Genomic DNA, 18,487 nt, shown 5'->3' on the forward strand with positions numbered 1-18,487 from the left:
TTTTCCAAAGAGAGAAACATTCCAATCAAATAATGACTTTGAAATGCTTAAATTGAAATAAAAACTCTTGAATAAAACGCTTAGTTCAGTTCTCTTATTTAGTTGATATAAATATATAGAGTCGAGGGCTGACAGGAATGATAGTTGTGTAAGATACAACCAAATACATGAGCACCAGAGTAAATACAGGCAGGCATTCTCACCATATTTTCTGCAGAACTTTCCATCAGCTGACAGAGCAGAGTAAAAACGTCTCTCCAGTCTGTAATATTGAGCACTGAGAACTTTGTCCAAAGTCACTGATAACACAGATGGAAACAGACAGATACCCAAGCTCTGTTAAGGAACTCTGCACGATTCAGGTTAGAGCTAGCGTTTCTAGCACTGTAGGTTGAGCGGCCTTTAGCCAACCACATACTCAGGGGGGCAAAATTCCAGGTTTTATGGTCCTCTTGTCCATGAGCAAGCCAGCTAACCCCAACTGATGAGACCTTTAAGTCAGTCAGTATAAATGAAACGAAGCCTTTTGGTTAGTGTCCAAATCAAACGGTTCTGAAATTAGCATCTAATCAACCCTTGTGCTATCTTAGATGACCCCACCCTTCTCCCTACCATGACAAAGGTGGATAAAGGTGGAAAGATTTCATGTAATCCATGGACACCAGTGAGGTTCACAAATCATTGAAGAAAAAAGGTTCAGCGCACTGTCTAGTGGGTCTAGATGACCCAACTCCCAATGTTAAAGTGCCTAGGATAGCACAAGGGTTAAGCAGGTAAGAGGAACAGCAACAATTCTTTCACAGCAACAAAGGTGGTCTCAGCGCAAGTTTTGAGGAACATCTTTTGTAATTTGAGATTTTACACTTTTTTTTCAGTCTCAAACCAGACACCAACTTTATAACTGTGGCAGAAACTGCTGTGACCCAGCTGAGCCGTTCCTTTGGCCAACTGCCATGTTTGCTCAACAAGCTGGCCGATAAGGTGATGAAACGCCACGCTTTGTTTGCCATAGTTTCATTTAGCGTCCAATCTTTGGCACTTCACATCAGCCATCCACTTGTTTACATTTCACGTCTTTTATTAGCGTGAAACGATTTGTTTACACGCTGGTTGGAGGCCCCTGTGAGTGTTTGCCTCATGTCCCAGGAAACATGAGCAGCAGCTTAGAGGTTCATTGTGGTTGGTACATAACTGCACAGACTTTTGTTCACTCATTTATGTTTGCATGCATGTTTTAAATAACAGAAGACCACATACAGATGTGGAAAACACACTAGGACCCTCTTTTTTGCAACACAGATGAAGTGAGCGGAACATGAAACGAAGAACAACACACCCTTCTGTTTGTGCACAAATGTGTCGTCATGTTCAAAGAATGAAAGCAAATGGACTGAAAATGGGTCCCAGTCAAACTTTGGAAGATTATAAGTTTCAGTTTTTCCACTGACAATAAACAACAGATATGTTAAAACAGATGGGTCGAAACATTTGCAGATGGCCAGGTTTGGTGAGGTGAAAACACGGGAGGGCCAACCATTCAGCCTGACATTTTTTGATCTATTTGAATAACATTAAATGCAAATGACCCAATTTTTGAAAATTTTATTGCAATGGCACACTTTTTAATTCTTCACCAAGAACTCAAATGCATCTAAGTATGTTTTTACCAAAATTACTGTGAATTTGTCAATTTGTAAATTTTTTGCACCATTCAAACCCAGTCAGCTTGTCGTAGTTACCATGTCTCGTCTGGTAGAGCCTCTAGATATTGACCTTCAAAACAGCCACAGTTACTTGGCGTATCAAACAAACGCAGTTGTTTCGTATTTCACTGAAAAAAAAGAAAATTACCACTTACTCTGGAGGTGGCCCTTACACTTTCTTATATCTAGTTGACATTTTAGAAATGAGCCAGAAAGTGTCACAAAAGGGTTGCACAACAGTATTGTAACAAGTTAAAATGACTTTAAACCAAGGCTACGTTCACACTGCAGGCTGAAACGACCCAATTCCGATTTTTTTGCCCCTTTGCGACCTGTATCTGATCTTTTCATGACAGTCTGAATGATACTGATCCGATCTTTTCAAATGTGACCCAGGCCACTTGGGTATGTGGTCCTGAATCCGATACGTATCCGATCTTTTGAAATGCGACCTCAGTCTGAACGGTCAGGCCACATGTATCCGTACATCATTGATATGCTACAAAAGTCATAATTCTGCGTTGAAGTAGGCGGGAATGAGAACATAAACAACAACCATGGCAGATGATGCTGCTGAGACCAGTCAGTGAAAGGGAAGGTCACCAATTGGATTAATATTTGGGGTGACAGCTCTATTCAGGCCAAACTCGAGGGCTCTTATCACAACCGGGCGGTTTTTGAAAAAATTTCCAGCGAAATGGCCGAGCGTGGGTACAGACGATTCTGGCTCCAATGCCAGCGAAAAATAAAAAGCCTCCGAGCCAAATACAAGGAGGTTAAAGAATGGAACTAACGAAGTGGCCGTCAACGTATCACCTGTCCATGTTACCAAGAGCTGGACCGCATTTTGGGGGATAAGCCCAGCGATGTTGACATCCATTAACGTTCGCTACTTCCGCAAACAACACGTGACGTTGTTCACGGTTGAGGACTCTTCTGCGCATGCAGGTCACTTCTGGGTCATTTCACGGTCACACAGGAGATCACAAAAGTTTGCATTTAATTGGAAATGTGAACGGCCTTGCAAAAAAATTGAAGGACCCTGCGGGCCCATGAAAATATAAACGCTGGCCGTACTTTGGACCTGCCTTTAATAAATAATGACAAGTCCATTCATGTTTTAGTTTCTAAAAGTTCAGCCCGTCATCATCATCAAGACTCTTGCAGGGGGGGGCGATGCCCCTTCCCAGTGTGTAGAGCTGACCAAAAAAACAAGGGTCTTCCATTTTTTCCGGTCTTGTGCCAGAAGCTCAGCATCCTTCATGGCAACCCCATAAGGTTTAACATCTCCCGCAATGACGTCTGTCCACCGAGTACGGGGTTTGCCTTGTGGTTGTTTCCAGCCCATACCCCCTGGTTTAAACTGCAAAATGGCTCACGTCGGATGGTAAGAGGGAAGACGGAGAACCTGGCCGAACCCGCCCAAAGTGTTTCCACACATTGGACTGGAATGATGGCGTGATCATTTTTTGGTGCAGCACGTGTTATCTGCTGTGATGCACTTGGTTGATCTGGTTGGATCGTAGGAATATAAATTGATTCATTGATGGAGTCTATGAATTGTTACACCCCTAATAAACACCAAAAATACATTAAGTATTTAATCAATTTTTATTTGTGTAACAATTTATCAATAAACATCCTAGAATAGTGATCATACATTCTGTTGCACTGAATTCCAAAATAATTTCAAACTCTTCAACTGTCTTGTGTAAATTAGCTTTTTTTTATGCATCTGCTTTTAATTGAGAAAAGGCTGAATGCATCCTGCATGTGATGCACATTTGCATGCTGAACAGCATCTGAGATACAGCTACACCAATCTGAATTACTGCCATTTTCTTCCATTTGGCCTCCGCGTGGGTGTTTTTATGGAAGCGTCACTGTTGTTTCTGAATGGAAAACTTCATTTTCCTGCATGGGTTTTCAAATTATTTGCTGCTTTGAAAAATAATCACTAATAACTCCTTGATTTAAGATGAGAAGAGCCCATCGAAGAGACTGTCCAGAGCAGCTAGAATGAAAGCAATCCTGTCCCATCTGCCTTTAATCTTTATTAAAGAGCTCTGTTTTTTAACCATTACACGCACATGTGCATGAATTGCTGGCCAGCTCTGTGGTGGCTTAAATATGAAAGAAAGAAAATAAATTTGTTTCCTCATATTTCACTCTTTATAGTGTGTTTGCGGGAGAATGTGTGTTGTATAACGACAAACACAGTGACTGATGCTAAGCTGCTCTGCTTTTTTGTGGTTTAGGATTGACTGAAACATTTAGCAGACGTTTAACTACAACGCAGTTATCGCATTCAAGCTTGACTTTGCCTTTAATTTATGTGAATTTCTATTTTTATTTTTTTGGCTGGTGAGGTCAGTGTGGTGGTTTTGTCACATGGAGGGTTTAAAGTATTAACCCTTGTGCTATCCTAGGCACTTTAACTTTGGGAGTTGGGTCATCTAGACCCACTAGACAGTGCGCTGAACCTTTTTTCTTCAATGATTTGTGAACCTCACTGGTCTCCATGGATTACATGAAATCTTTCCACCTTTATCCACCTTTGTCATGGTAGGGAGAACACGTCAATGTAAGGGTGGGGTCATCTAAGATAGCACAAGGGTTAAAGAAAAAATAGGATCAAACTGTTAAGCTACGTACACACCGCCCTCTGCAATGCATGTTCAGGGAACCACTTCCATCAAAAGGTCTATGTAAATGTGCATAAAAGCGGATTTCTTACTTCTGTGTTCGAAACTCTTATGTTTTAGCTATGAATGTGTTTACGAATGAGTGGATGTTGAACAGGTATTGAGAGGTAAACCAGGTCAAACTTTGACAATCAGGGGCTCGTGTTGGGTAGTGACGTTTGGATGGCGTCCCTTTTAATTCACAGAAGGGCCAACTGTTGGAAAATTGGTCATGGAGAAGAAATTAATAACAGGGGTTTGTGCCCAGCCGGAATTATACAACACCAAGTGTTTCATATATCGGACTAGAGCTGAGAAAGAAAAAACCTGCATGGAGCAAGATTCATGAGATTTGCACCGCTTTGACATTTTGCACCAAGCCTCTTCCAACTGTCTGTGGCCAACATGCGCTGGTAAACACTAGAAAAAGAAAAAGAAGACAAAGAGGAAAAAACCCTAATTTCTGTCGTTGAATATATTTTACTCAGAAATCCGTTTTAGTACATTCATTAAAGATCTAGCTGGATTATAGGTTTGGTTCTAGTGTTTCTTTTTTCTGGCTATGCATTCACTTTATACAATGAGAGATTTTTAAGAGTTGTATAATTTTTATCTTGTTTTGTTTGTATTAATATTGTTATCATCATTTACCTTGATGCTTGATCTCCAGAGTGGTTGTAAACATTAAATGTCCTTATTACAGGATCAATCTGTTTAATGCAAACATGGACTTTATTTTACAATATTTTACATTTAGTTTATGTTTTACATTGCTCATCTCAGCAAAACGTGCAGATATCCGGCATACAAATAAAAGCCCGAGGAGCATGAAAAAGAGCGCCCTCTGCAGGCCATGCGACCACTCCAAAATCAATCAAAACTTTTGATCGTATGCATGTAAGCACGCGCGCACACACAAAAACAGGACAATAGAAACCCGTTTTTAGGCGTTTTGTTGTTGTTTCTTTGTCTTATACGTGTTTTCTCCTGCAAACCTCGTAGAAAACGTGTCAATGAAACTCAGTCACTGAGAAGTTTGGAAACTTTGGCCCCAACCGACTCCCTTAGGGGCGGAAATCCCCAGTTCTGTAGATGGATGTGAGTTTTGCAGACTTTAAAGAGTATTGTTGATTGTGTTGTTCTCTTTTTTGCGGTGGTAGAGCGTGATGTCCGCGTCCGAGCCTCACGTCGTGACTAGAAACAAAAAAGCAGCGCGTGGGCGCGAATGCGGGTGCGCATTCCTCCACAGCTCCAGGGTGATGAAGAGGTTAACCCTGCCCCTCTTTGCTGCGCTCTCGTCCCACTAGTGCTGCTACCTCCTCCAACCACCTCTCTTTTTATAAATTCCTCCTCTCCCGGCAGCTGAGCGTTCAACAGACACGGACATGTCCGATCTGGAACTCTGAGAGGGCTTTCCCTCACCTCATCCGCGGAGCTCGGACTGGAAAAGCCAAAGGTCCTGCCGGCTGGCGACCGCATGGGAATCGAACTTTGTTCCAGTCCGTGGTTGTACTCCGTAGACGGCTATTGCTGCTTTTCTGATTGTGTGCTATCCTAATGCGTCGGGAATGCCATGGCCACTCCGAGCGCACAGCAGCAGCAGCAGCAGCAGGATTACTTCAGATCGGTGAGCAGCGACTCCACCACCTACATGATGGTCCCCACCGGCGGGCCGAGTGGGGCGGCGCGCCGGGAGACGCCGTCCAAGATGTGGTTGGCGATGGTGGTGATTGTCGTGGTGGTGTTGCAGATCGCCTCCACCACCGGACTCTTTGTCTACCTAAACATGTCCATATCACAGGTAAGACGCGCCTTCATCTCTGAACCCAATGGATTTTTGCCCCAGAGAACAGTTTGGGGGATAAAAACGTGCCACTGACTCAGTCAGAGCAGATCTGATGTCTTACCTTGGATCCACAAGGAAAAGTTCATAAATTCCTCAAAGTGAGACTGCGAGCTGCAGACACATGTTGCATAAATATATTTAAAGTTGTGGGTCTTCGGGGAGCTGTAGGATTAAACCAAATTTCATTCAGGGTTGTAAACAAATCACTGGAGGTGGATTTGACCCAGGTCAGTCCTGAACTTGTCTGCAGGGGTTGAAGGTTTCCCCCTTTTTCCTGTAGGAACTTGTCTAAATCCGGAATGTAGAAGCAGAGCAGTGGCAGCGTCTGCGCGGCGGTCACGGTTACACACGAGTTCAGCGGCGTGCGTAAAAGGCCCAGATTGGAGCCATTTGTGGAGCGGCTAGTTGAAGTGGCTTGCAGATGTTGTGTGCAAAAGGTGAAACGTGCAATTGAATGGCTCGCCCCTGGAGGGGGGTGGGGGTCAATTTAATTCTTGTGTTGTGAAATAATGTGGAGGCAGTCTCTGTCCACTGACAATGAAAGCACAAATGACAAGAGTTTGAAGACGAGCAGGTAAAAAGTTTCACTTTGGGTTTCGTTTGTCATCAGTTTCTAAAAAAAACAAGGAGCTTGCATTTCTAAATACCTGTTTTGAGGCCTGAGCAACATTGAGCAGGAGATAAACATTTAGTCCCGCTCCAGTCATCTTTTGATCTAATTTCATAGCGGTCTTTTAAGTATGATTATGCCATTTTAGCCAAAATAAAATAATCAAACAAACTGTTGTTATCTAGGACATAGTTTCTGCAGAGCGGCAGTAGTTCATTAGAAAGTCACCTCTGACATGTGGGCAGGACTGCTGAGTGGAGTAAGTCTGCTTTCATTTTCTGTCATCCATCTGTTTACGTGCTCTCCCACTAGTTTACAGCCCCTCACAACCACAGCCAAACATTAGCGGTGCAATGAAAATGGCGAGCGATACCGCAGCTGTCCAGGCGTAAAGTGTTGACCCAGCAGCTCAGACGAGAAAAAACAAAGACGAGGCATCAGAATGGAGTGGAGCGTTGAGATTGTGACCTGCCGATTGTAGTGTTTACACAACAACTACAAGCTGTTTCAAAATTTATCGTCTGCTCTTATTCAACACAATTTTAATAAAGAAATTATTGTATTATTATTTTATTTTATATTTATTTATGTACTCCATTTTTAGAAAAATGTCACAAGAACATGTTAAAAAACAAACAAACAGGATTTTCATTTGAGTAGGTCTTTAAACCCCCATTTAAATGGAAGCATGTCAGGCGCAGTAGCTCATAAAGCCCATCCCCTTTGAAGCTTTTTAGCAAATAAAAAAATATATAGTTTGAGATACAGATGCGTGCACCCATGAGAGTCTGCATCTTGTTGTGGATGATGCTTCTCAAAAGGTGTTTGCAAGTCTGCACAAGGAAAAACGATTGATGCACAACCTTCAGGATGCTAAATCCTCTGCAAGGGTACACCTCAAGCTATTTGACCATCTGATTGTTAGTGTATGGTCTTTTCTAAGCATGACTCAGTATTTCTGTTTCTAGGAAAACATTCTGACAAGGGGCTTCAGGGAGCAATCTCTAAAAAAAATTGGAAAGCAACTAATCTTAATTATCATTGGATTGGACACAAAGTTAATCAAAGATGTTTCTTTTTATAGCAGACAGTGCTGCTCTCTAGAAAACTGGTTTATCATGTCCTACATCTCTCATGGAGTCATACTCCTCTTCCCCGTAACCCGTGCAGCTGCATAAAGTGATGTGACCGAAAAGAGCCACATGGTGACGACGGGGGGGCAACCCTGACATCTGACATCTGGGTGGGTGTGTCAGGGACACATGTGGCTTCATAACTCTAAAACATCAAAGTTCGTAGTCTTCCCGTTAAGAGTTAAAAGTGTCATGCACACTTGATCATTGTTCACCTGCTGTGATCTAAACACACCAGACAGCTCCACAGATTTCTTTTATTTTCGATCTTTTTGTAAGTACAATAGAAAGTACTTTACCGGTACTTTCTTTTAGTTGTCCATGTATCAGACTCTTTTAAAGGAATGCTCTGTCTTTTTATTCTCATACGAAGTGTCAGGAAATCGATTAAGAGATCGCAGAGAGGACTCTGGACAGGGACTTCACAAAAAGCATGGGACTCTGCATGCACACTTGTGGGGAATCCCCCTCTTCTCATGTGAAGGCCTATTTTTAATCTGCCGATAGGCCCTTGGTTTAGTTGTGCTGGAGCTATGCACCATGCCAGCTGGGAAAGGCAAACAGTATGTGGAACAATGAGCATTGTACACAGACGAAGTGTCTGGTGTGGTCTCTGAGCGGTGGGATCCAGCAGAAACAAAAAGGGACGGGAGCTTTGAACGTGTACCCTCCCTTTCTGGATAGATCACATTTTAGACACAGGATAGACGGTATGCGAGTGACATCATAGGCTGTATGAATCATATTGGCTGGGAACATCACAGAGAATTGAATGGGACTCTCAAAGGAACTGTGGTAAAGACCCACTCTGATCATCTTTTGATCTATTTTCAAAGCATTCCCAGTGGCCTTATATTTATGATTATACAGTTTTTAGCCAAAATCAAAAATCCTGTGTCGTGTCTAGGACATTATTTCTGCAGAGCAGCAGGAATTGATCCTAAAATTTCGCTCTGAGTTGTAGGCAGGACCACTAGTGTGGAGTAAGCCCACTGCCACTTCCCATCACCTATTTGTGTATATGCTTCCCACTAGCTTACAGCCCCTTCTTACTCCGCTGCTGCAACAAAAATGGTGAGCAATATCAGAGGTAGCCATACAGTTTTGAGCCAGATGCCAGCTCAGACAAGAAAACAAAGAGATGCATGGATGTGGTCATCTACAAATGGAAGCATCGGAATAGAGCGGGAATTTGCCGCCTGCCCGTTGTACTGTATTTTACAAATGCAATCTTTTTCCAGCAGGGGGTCTTTAAGCTGTCTTTAAGGAGTCTTAGGTAACACTTTGCCCTTTCAACAACAAAAGTTAACATTTCACCTTTTCTGGCTGCAAAAGGATGATCCCCTGATGCTAAACTTTGCATCATCGGTCTTCTCCCACACAACGAAGCCGTGAACCCCAGAACAGCTTTCTTCAGCAAATAAAGAGCCAGGAAGAAATAATAAACTGTAATCCAAACGTTCTGGTGCAGCCACAGCTCAGGCTCTTGTAAGCCTCCAGATCCTGGGCTGTGTAGTGTGACTGTGTAAACACTAGGTACTAATACAGCACACCGGCAAGGATTTGGATCTTAGCAGCTCAGTAAACGTAAATTTCAACAGTCAATATGGGTCACCGAGTCAAAATGAATCAATCTTTTCATTGTAACAACTCCCTCCTTCATTTTTCCAAAGAGCTACTGTCTGAAATATGATTACATCACCTTCATATGAAGATATTTTGAGTGATTTACTGGTGAGGGGAGCTCAGCTATACGCTAAAGCCTCCCAGCCAATGTGGTCAGGTAAACAAAGTCAAGTGATTTGAATTACATCCATGCATACCCGTTTTAGGAATTAGTTGGTACTTTAAACAAAACTAACATTTGACTGAAGTAATCCAATAACCTCAGCTACAAGCCATTATTGTCAAGTGGAACCACAGTCTGGGAATATGCCAGTAATATTGCTAAATTAACCAAATAAAACAAATTTTATTTCTTAGTAATGATCAAACAAGATAAAATAAATAGATTATTGCAAAAAAATTATTTTTTGCTTTCATTTTTCTGAATAAGTCTTTTTCTGCTTTCCATAACATTTCATGGGTTGAAAGAAAACTGAAATAATAATTCAACATCTGTATACTTGTGCTACACATCTGTAGGTACTGCAAAGTTCATGTTAAATTAAACAGCAGCAACAAGTCAGACTTTATCTTTTTTTCCTAAAATTGCTTCTCCTGATGATCCTTTGTGTTCCTTCGGAGTGTGTCCACAATAATGCTTTCTAAAATTTTCATATTCAATATAAGTTTGTGGGGTTTGATATAAATCAAACGTGCTCTAATCTTATAGACAAATGAGCTGATTGTAGAATGATAATTTTTTTTAAAGAGTGTTTGGCTTCTTTAAGACCCACTCCATTGGAAATTGTGTTTTTGACGTATTCTTGTTAGATTTTTCTTACAATGGAGGACATGTATTGAGACAATCAAAAACAAAATTGCATTCCTGAGCATATATTATTTCAAATTGTTGTGAATCTGGAGCACACAAAAAGTACAGTTGGAAAAGGCTTGTAGGTGTTACGTAGAAGCTACAGCGGCAAGCCACAAGCTCCCTGCTCTGATACATCCACTCATAGACGATTAGATCCATGCAGTTTTTCGTTTTCTTTGTCTGAGCTGGTATCTGGCTAAAAACTGTACGGCTGGACAGCGCAGCAACAGGGAGTGGAAGGGTGCTCTGCGCCAATTCAGAAACTATTTATCTGCAGAAACTACGTCCTAGAAAATGACACAGGTTTTTTGATTTTGGTTATAAAATAGCATTAAAATGAAAAGACCCCTGGGTCTTCTACAATAGATAAAAAGATGAGTGGAGCGGGTCTTTACGTTTAATCAGAAACCCTTTCACATTTGTAATTATTTTACCTGTCACTTCAGCTTCATGTGATACTGATAAATATTTGTCCACACATGAGGTATTGTTTCTGTTGGTATGTGGTATTAGGGACCTTTAGGTTTCTATGGCTTTTGTGAGTTGTGTAAAGTAATGAGACTTTTCTGGTTTATTGACTATGTGTTTTTGAATGGCTAACATTCCACTCCTTTCATGTCCCTGATCCACTTTGTTAATGTTTGGGTTCGGTTCACTCCCCCTTATGGACAACAGCACGCCCAGTGCTGTGGGTGAACGGGTCAGACAGTTGTGGCCACCTTTTCGCAGCTTGTATAGACAATCACATCTGCAAATTTCTTATTTTGTGTGATAAGCGTCTATTTGTGTGCATGTTTTATCACTGTTTTGGCGATTTGACTTCCAAGCAAAGCAAAACGGGGGGAAATCCTTCAAAAACACAGAAACTTTATCAGTTTACAAGTCCCTAAAGTTTATGAGTTCAGGTGCAGAACAACATCAGTGTTTTTACTGTTCAAGTTGACGGGAATAAAAATAGATAAAGGAGTCAGATGTGACAGTAGGGCCTTTTCTACGTCGTATCAGAGAATATCTCTTATGTGGCCTTCAACCAAAAAAACAAAGTATAAACAAGTCCAATTAAAAAATTCTATTGCCAAATTTTTTTTCACATGAAATGTCCAGGACTGTTACTTTAAAATGGGTTTGTTGTGGTGATTTCTCCTTGAGTTAAGAACTGCTCTTCGAAGGAACCAAGCTTTTTATTGTAATACAAAAAATGTTAATGTTTACATGGAAGTTAATCATTTCACAGTGAAATACATGTTGACTTCCTTATTGTCATGCAGCTCTAATTACATGGGGAGAGAGGCTGTGGGTGAACTTTTCCCATATAAAGTTCCCTTTGGTGAATGTTGTTTGTAATTGGGAATTAAAAAGAAAAGTCTGTGCTAAAGAGCAGATGTTTTGATATTCCTCAGTAAACACACAGATCATTGGGCTTTCCCCTCTGCCAACAGTGATCTCATTGTAGACTCAGTCAAAAATGCATGAATGAGTCACTGCAGACGCAAAGAAAGCTGCAGTGACTTCTCAGTTAATGACAAAAACAACTAATGAACGATTTATTTGTTAGGAAACATTTTCATTTAAAAACAAGATGTAAGGTTTTGTTGTAGTATTTGTTGTGTGTTATTGCTGTTGACAATAAAATGGACATAGGTGAACTTGTTAAAGTTTTTCAACAATCTGGACATTTTTAATTCAGGTAAATATCTAATCTTTCATAGTTTCCCTAACTCAGGATGAACTGGTTATAAGATTAGATTATTTAGTTTACTTAATAAGTTTTCCCATGTCTTATTTTTATTAGTAAAGCCCAGAGTTGGTTAGTTGTGTTGTTATCAGTACAAGTATTTAAATGTCTTCCAGTAGTCAGTTTAAAATGATTTGGAGTTATAAGGAAAAGTTAAACTAGAAATTAAACCATCTTGGTGCCACAGACATACATTTACTAGAAGGCCCTAATAACCAGCATTCATCACTTACTAATATGCCAGCAAAAAACCTGAAAAATAAACAGGTAGATGATGGATATCTTTATGAAATAAAGCATCTTTCAGCCTACAATTATTGGGAAGCTGATCACTTTTTGAGCTATTGTAAAAGTGTTCCCAGTAGTCTATTAGTTATAATTATGCTGTTTTAAGGCAAAATAAAAAAATCCTGGTTCGTTTTCTTAGACTTAGTTTCTGCAGAAACGATTATATAGAAATCCTGTTTAGCAGAAATTTACCTCTGGGTTGTGGGCGGGACTGTTGGCGTGGAGTAAGCCTGTCTCCTTCCCCATCATCCATCTGTTTACTTGTTCTTCAGCTAGTTTACAGCCCCTCACAACTCCAACCTAACATTGCTGGTGCAAAATAAGGTCTTTTTCAAACAGCAACAAAAACACAATTTTCCCCGGAGTGGGTCTTTTATTGGTGCATTTGTTGATGCTGGTGCAAGAAATTTAGACTAATTATCCGGGTGATTGATGAAAAAATAAGTATAATATTATGTAAGGATTCAAAAATAATGTGCTCATAATATTAATGCAAAGGTTTCTTAGCTAAAATAGTTCCCTAGCTTAAACTTTCCTCTCACAACGAGCTTAGACAGAAATGAACAGCATTATCAGCAGTACTTTGTTTTATTTATTTATTTTCTTACCACCAGACAGATTACTTCTTTTTAACCCGCCTGTTCTTATTTGCATAGCCTGCAGTGCTCTGCAGCCCTTTGTCATTTTGAAAGACTGCAACTGGGGCAGATGGGGTTTGGTCAAACTCATTCCCTGCCCCTATGACTTCCACCTTCTCCTACATTTATCCCTTAAAGCAGAGAGTTATGGAAAAAATGTGTCTTCAAATCTGGACGTTACTACTGCATGATGACGTCGTCAATAGGCACCGGCACTCGCCGGTCATTCTATGTTAGAGAGTTGCTGCCAGCACAAGGAAAATGCATAACTATTTCAGATTTATGAGTTTAAAAGTTATGCAAAAGCAAAACGTCATTACTTATATTTAAATGTAAACTTCTGTGCTTCAGAGCACATCCACGTGAAGAAATGCGTTTCTCCTCCGCACCGAAAGCGTGACGCGGATCTCCCTACCGGTGGAGGGATACCCAGCCTTAAGTTGCTACCCCTACCTCTTAAAAAAACAAATTCGGACATCACTAAAGCTGCAAATGCCTCTACAATTTACAAGAGCAAAAGGGAGGAGCCAGAGGGGCAGTTGATGCAAAGATTAGGAGAAGTGGGTGTGGATATTTTCTTTTTTATTCTGGGACTCTCAGTAACTAAAAGTACACGATTAAGTGGGCTCAAATCTCTTTTTGTGTTTGCAGTTTAACTTCCTGTTGGGACATTAAAGTGTTTGTTTACTTTAGTGACTTTTTCAGTTCCTCAAGGAACTATTTAAAATAAAAAAAAGCAAGTAACAGAAAATCTAATTACATATTTCTATTAACTTTGGGTGACTGACTTCTAGCATGTAATGTTTTCACTTTTCCCAAGGAGCAACAGTGTGGTTGCACGTGGCTCCCACCATGTTCCAGCACGCTCAGAGTCAAACATCGTAAAGCTTAGAGTCTAAACCAGTCTTGGCACGTGCAGCAGAACCTGCAGCTGCAGTGAAAGAAGGAGCAGGCTGGGTTAACCATGAGGTTAACTGAACAGTTGCCCCGGAGCAGTAGACAGGTCATGGGCCCTGGACCCTGGTTACAGTCATCACGCTGCTTTTGCTGATAGTAGCCCAAAGTAAACTCTACAAACAACGTTGGAGCTGTGGCTGTGCAGCTTTACTGCAGCTACTTAGAGCATTTATTACTGCGCTGCAATGTGTAAAAAGTTACAAGAAAAACTCCGCCTACTGCAAGATATGCGAGTGGTGAGGGGTATATTAGATTAGGTTTTTCTACCCATTTTTTGTTGAGTGATTAACATGACTTACAGTAGTTCTTGGTGTTTATGCGGTTTTGGTCTGTAACTTTGTGTAATCTCCTTTATTTTTGTGTGTTTGGTGTATTGAGTTGCAAGCACCATGAACGCGCTAGGGCCATGAGTTTCGGTAAGCACAAGGTCCAGACCATTAAGGATTTCTCTGAATCGAAAGTGTTAAAGATTGAAATGCAGAGTGAAGCTACATTCACACTGCCCTTGGCAACATGTCATCAAGCAGCCACTTTCAATGAAAAGTCTATGTTAATGCATGTTTATGGCTCCTGCCTTCAAAACTTTCCTGTTCACGCTTAGCTACACACGTTTTTTTGTGACCCTTTCCGGGATCTACGTACAAACACGTGGCCATTAAACTCTTGAAAGTTAGACTTTTAACCAATCAGGGACACAGATTTGGTAGTGTCGTTCACTGACGAATGGATGGCGCTCCTTTTAATTCACAGAAGTACCAACTTTTTGCAAATTGACCACAGAGGAAAAATTAATTGTTGTGGTTTGTGCACAGACAGAATTATATAACACCAAGTCTTTCATGTATTGGAATACAGCTGTGAAAGAAAAAGCCTGGGCCAAGAGTTGCGATATTTGCACCGCTTTCACATTTCGCGCCAAGCTTCTTCCAACTGTAGGCGGTGGACATGTACTAGTAAACATTAGAACAAGAAAAAGAAGCCCCTCCCTGTTGTGTAGGACGGACACTGAGGGCTAAATGCACATTCTAGAACTTGCATTTAGTGTGTTCTTGAACAGGCGTCACATGCCTGGTGTGAATGTAGCTTTAGGTGGGCTCTGATTGAACGTGCATTTCACTCTGTTGTTGGCATCGTCATCTTTCTACTATAAGATTTTTAGATTCTGGTTAAACCATGAACAGACATACACGTGTCTAACCTGCCTTAGCTGTTTAAGCTTAATAAGCCCCTTGAAGCATTTAAAAGTATGGCGGTGTGATTCTTTAAAAAAAAGTTTTGGCACAATGAAAGCTGTGTAAAACGGCTAGGCACTTCAGTCCTAACCACTCTTTGTTGTTCTGAGCCGGACGATTTGACTGCTGGGGAATTTGCCTGATCCAAGAAAAAGGCTCAACAGGAATCTTCCAAGTGGTTTTTCTTACCAGGGACATTTGTCTAATATTCCAAGAATCGTTGGGTTTGGCTTCATCTCCCTTTTTTCAGTGAAGAGGCCAGTTATTGACAGGGCAGAGCATTGAATGCTCGGAAACCTCTTAGTCTGTTGTAAACATGCTTCGTTCTTGTAGATTAATGTTTTTTATTGCTGAAGTTACAGGAGGAAACTGTCCTCAAAGAAAGTGCTGCGCATGTCTACCTGAGGAATTATGGGGGATTTATGGGCATGTTTGGACTAGATTGGCTGCTTGTGTGAAACACAGAGAGATTTCGGAACCTTTAAGTATGCTCAAAATTAGCTAACTACGCAGAAAAACATCAAATCTGTCTCTGTAAATATTTATATTTAATTCAAAGGTACTGATAACTCACCTCCGACTGCATCAGGCCCATTGCCAAACTAAACAGTTCTTACTCCAGCTCTCTGTCAGAGTGGCTCCCCTCCCTGTGTTAGTCCCTGTGTTAAGCTTGGGGGTCCACATTACAGAATCATGTTACAGTCCATTTTGAGGCTTAAGGGTAAAACAGATTTTTCTGGAGTGACACAAGCAGCTCTTTTTCATTTTTTAAGCATTTTCCCTTTTTATGGTGTGTGACTTCTAATGTTAGGCAATTCTCTGGCAGCAAACAAACCTAAAGATGATGTCCTTAGCTCTCAGCAGCACCAGGCTCATAGACATGAGAATGAGAAACTCTATAAATATGAAAAAGAAAACAGGAAAAGTACATTTGCATAGGGATTGGAGTTTAAAAGGTTTTAAAGAATGGGTGGATAACTGGTTGGATGGAGGTAGACTACTGTCATTAGTTGTGTGTTGTCAACAAGCTTACAGTTCTTATCACTGCTGTTTAAAAATTCTCATTTGATTTGCTCAAACAAACTCACACAAACAACACAAGGATTTGCCCCAAAATGAAGCATCTGCTGAGCACGACGTCAACAGATCAGAAACATAAAAAGATCCACGTTAGGGATTTAGGCAGACTGTGATGGGTCTTAGGTTGAAAAAAGTAAAGCTACACAAAGTTTTTAGCTGTTACAGGATTCACAGGTTAATCTTGAAGAAATGTGTCTGTTCTTCTGAGTACCTTCTTCAGTTCTAATAGCTGATGGGGATTCAGGTTTTTTCTGTAGTGATTACTTGGGAGGTGGGGCAAAAAAAGTAAAATAACTTGATGTGATATGGGCAGATCCAAATGTTAATGACTCGGTCTTTATCAGAATAGTCTGCCATTGTCCTGTTATATGGTATGGGTGGATGGGTGGGGGATCTTGCCATGCCTCAGTGCTGGGGGCACTTGTTAGACCTAAGAGCACAAATTAAAACATCTCTGACACAATTCAGACAAAAGGTTTCTCCATTTTGACATTGATAATCTCTTTCAAACCACCTGTCCTCTCTGTCCAGAATATGTTTTTTACTGTCTTCAAAGTTCACTGTCCTTCAGGTGAACATCTGAGTCATGGCCTGCTGTTCTTGGGGTATTCCACCCCTTAAAAAGAGCTTGAGTCAGTTAGACAGCAGCAAGCGTGTCAGGGAGGACTGGAAGACAGGCAGGGCTGTAGCTCTTGAGCACCAGGGTTAGCCAGCCCAGTCCTAAAGTGTTGCTTGGTTTAAAGTTAGTGATATACCAAGTTTCTCAGGCTCATCTGACACAGAAGGGAGGACATTGTTGCTGTTATTTCCTTCCTTTTCTGGATCTACTCCTCCTTTCTTGGAGAATGCTGGGAAAACTGCTGTTCCTGAAGTTAGTCTTAAAGTGGCTCTTTTCGTAAAAAAATAAAACAAAAAAAACGATCATTTTCTAGGACATAAATTCTGCATAATGGCAGTAGTTATTCAGAATTTCCTCTGAGTTGTGGGCAAGACTGTTGGCGTGTAGTAAACCCTCCCATCATCCCTTTTTTACATGCTCTCCCAGCTTCCAGCCCCTCACACATCCACGCTAACATAAGTGGTTTAACAAAAATGGTAGATGAAAGCTGAGATGAAGAATTCAAAGATGTACATGGATCAAGTAATCTACAAGTGGATCCATCAGAACGGAGCGGAGCAGGGAGACTTTGGGAAGCCCATTTAAGTTTCTACGTCACAACTGAGATCTTTTTTAAACAGCATTTTTCTATTCTGCTCCTGATTCACAACAATTTGAATAAAGAAATACTCAGAAAGACACTTTTAATCCTAAAATTCTTTAAGTCCCTCATCATGATGGAAATGTTACAAGATCATGTTAAAAACACCTTTTTCCTTGGAGTGGGTCTTTAATACTTTTTTAACCTTAATTCTAATCTAAGCAAAACTCTGGAAATGCTGCTAATTTTCCTCACTGCAAGTGTTTTCAGCTTCGTGTCTCATGCCATGTGTTTGTCATACAGTCGATCAACAACGTCTAAAGTGGCTGTTTTGTATCTGACAGCAGACAGAAAATTCCCCACAATGATACAAACATCTCCCTGTTTGTTTCAAGGCAGAAGCTGGACTCACACAAAAACACTCTTAACCAACACACAACCCTGCATTCCAGGCCACACTTTTAAAAAATACTCTCTGTTCTAAATCTAACCTTTTTGACATTCAATTTTTCTATTTTCTCCTCCACTCTGTTCTTCTGATAACATCTGCAAACCACCACAGGATTTAAACAAACTACAATTTTCTGTCAACAGAAAAGTAAGTTCCACAAGTTTCCACATACCTTAACAAAAAAACGCTTTTAATAGACAAACTTGGCCACCCGTGGTGACCTTTTAAACATTAAGTGCACACGCTGGCTCATGTAGTGTCATTTGACCAAAGTATGGTGTACCTTAGGGTTGTAACAAGTATAAGAAAATTCCGATATTCACATCTGTTCCAGAAAATATAAGTAGAAATGTTGGTGATGTCCAAAGTCGCTGATTTGCAAGCTTTATTAATCTAATGGTGTGAAAGTACATTTTAGGCAATGTAGTTATCACTCTAAAATGCTGAAAAAG

The 18,487-nt window shown here is 40.7% G+C and overlaps 1 protein-coding gene across 1 annotated transcript in view; it reads left to right on the forward strand.

Moving 5' to 3' along the window:
- Positions 1-5,126: 5,126 nt before the first annotated feature.
- The window catches only part of LOC101158803 (tumor necrosis factor ligand superfamily member 10), a 63,126-nt gene continuing 49,765 nt past the window's right edge, over positions 5,127-18,487 (forward strand). The window contains exon 1 of the mRNA XM_011487639.3: positions 5,127-6,188. Within this exon, the coding sequence (XP_011485941.1) occupies positions 5,961-6,188 (228 nt within the window). The 5' untranslated portion in view covers positions 5,127-5,960. The remainder of the gene's footprint in view (positions 6,189-18,487) is intronic.

Source organism: Oryzias latipes, chromosome 18 (assembly GCF_002234675.1).
Source record: "Oryzias latipes chromosome 18, ASM223467v1".
Taxonomy (NCBI): Eukaryota; Metazoa; Chordata; class Actinopteri; order Beloniformes; family Adrianichthyidae; genus Oryzias; species Oryzias latipes.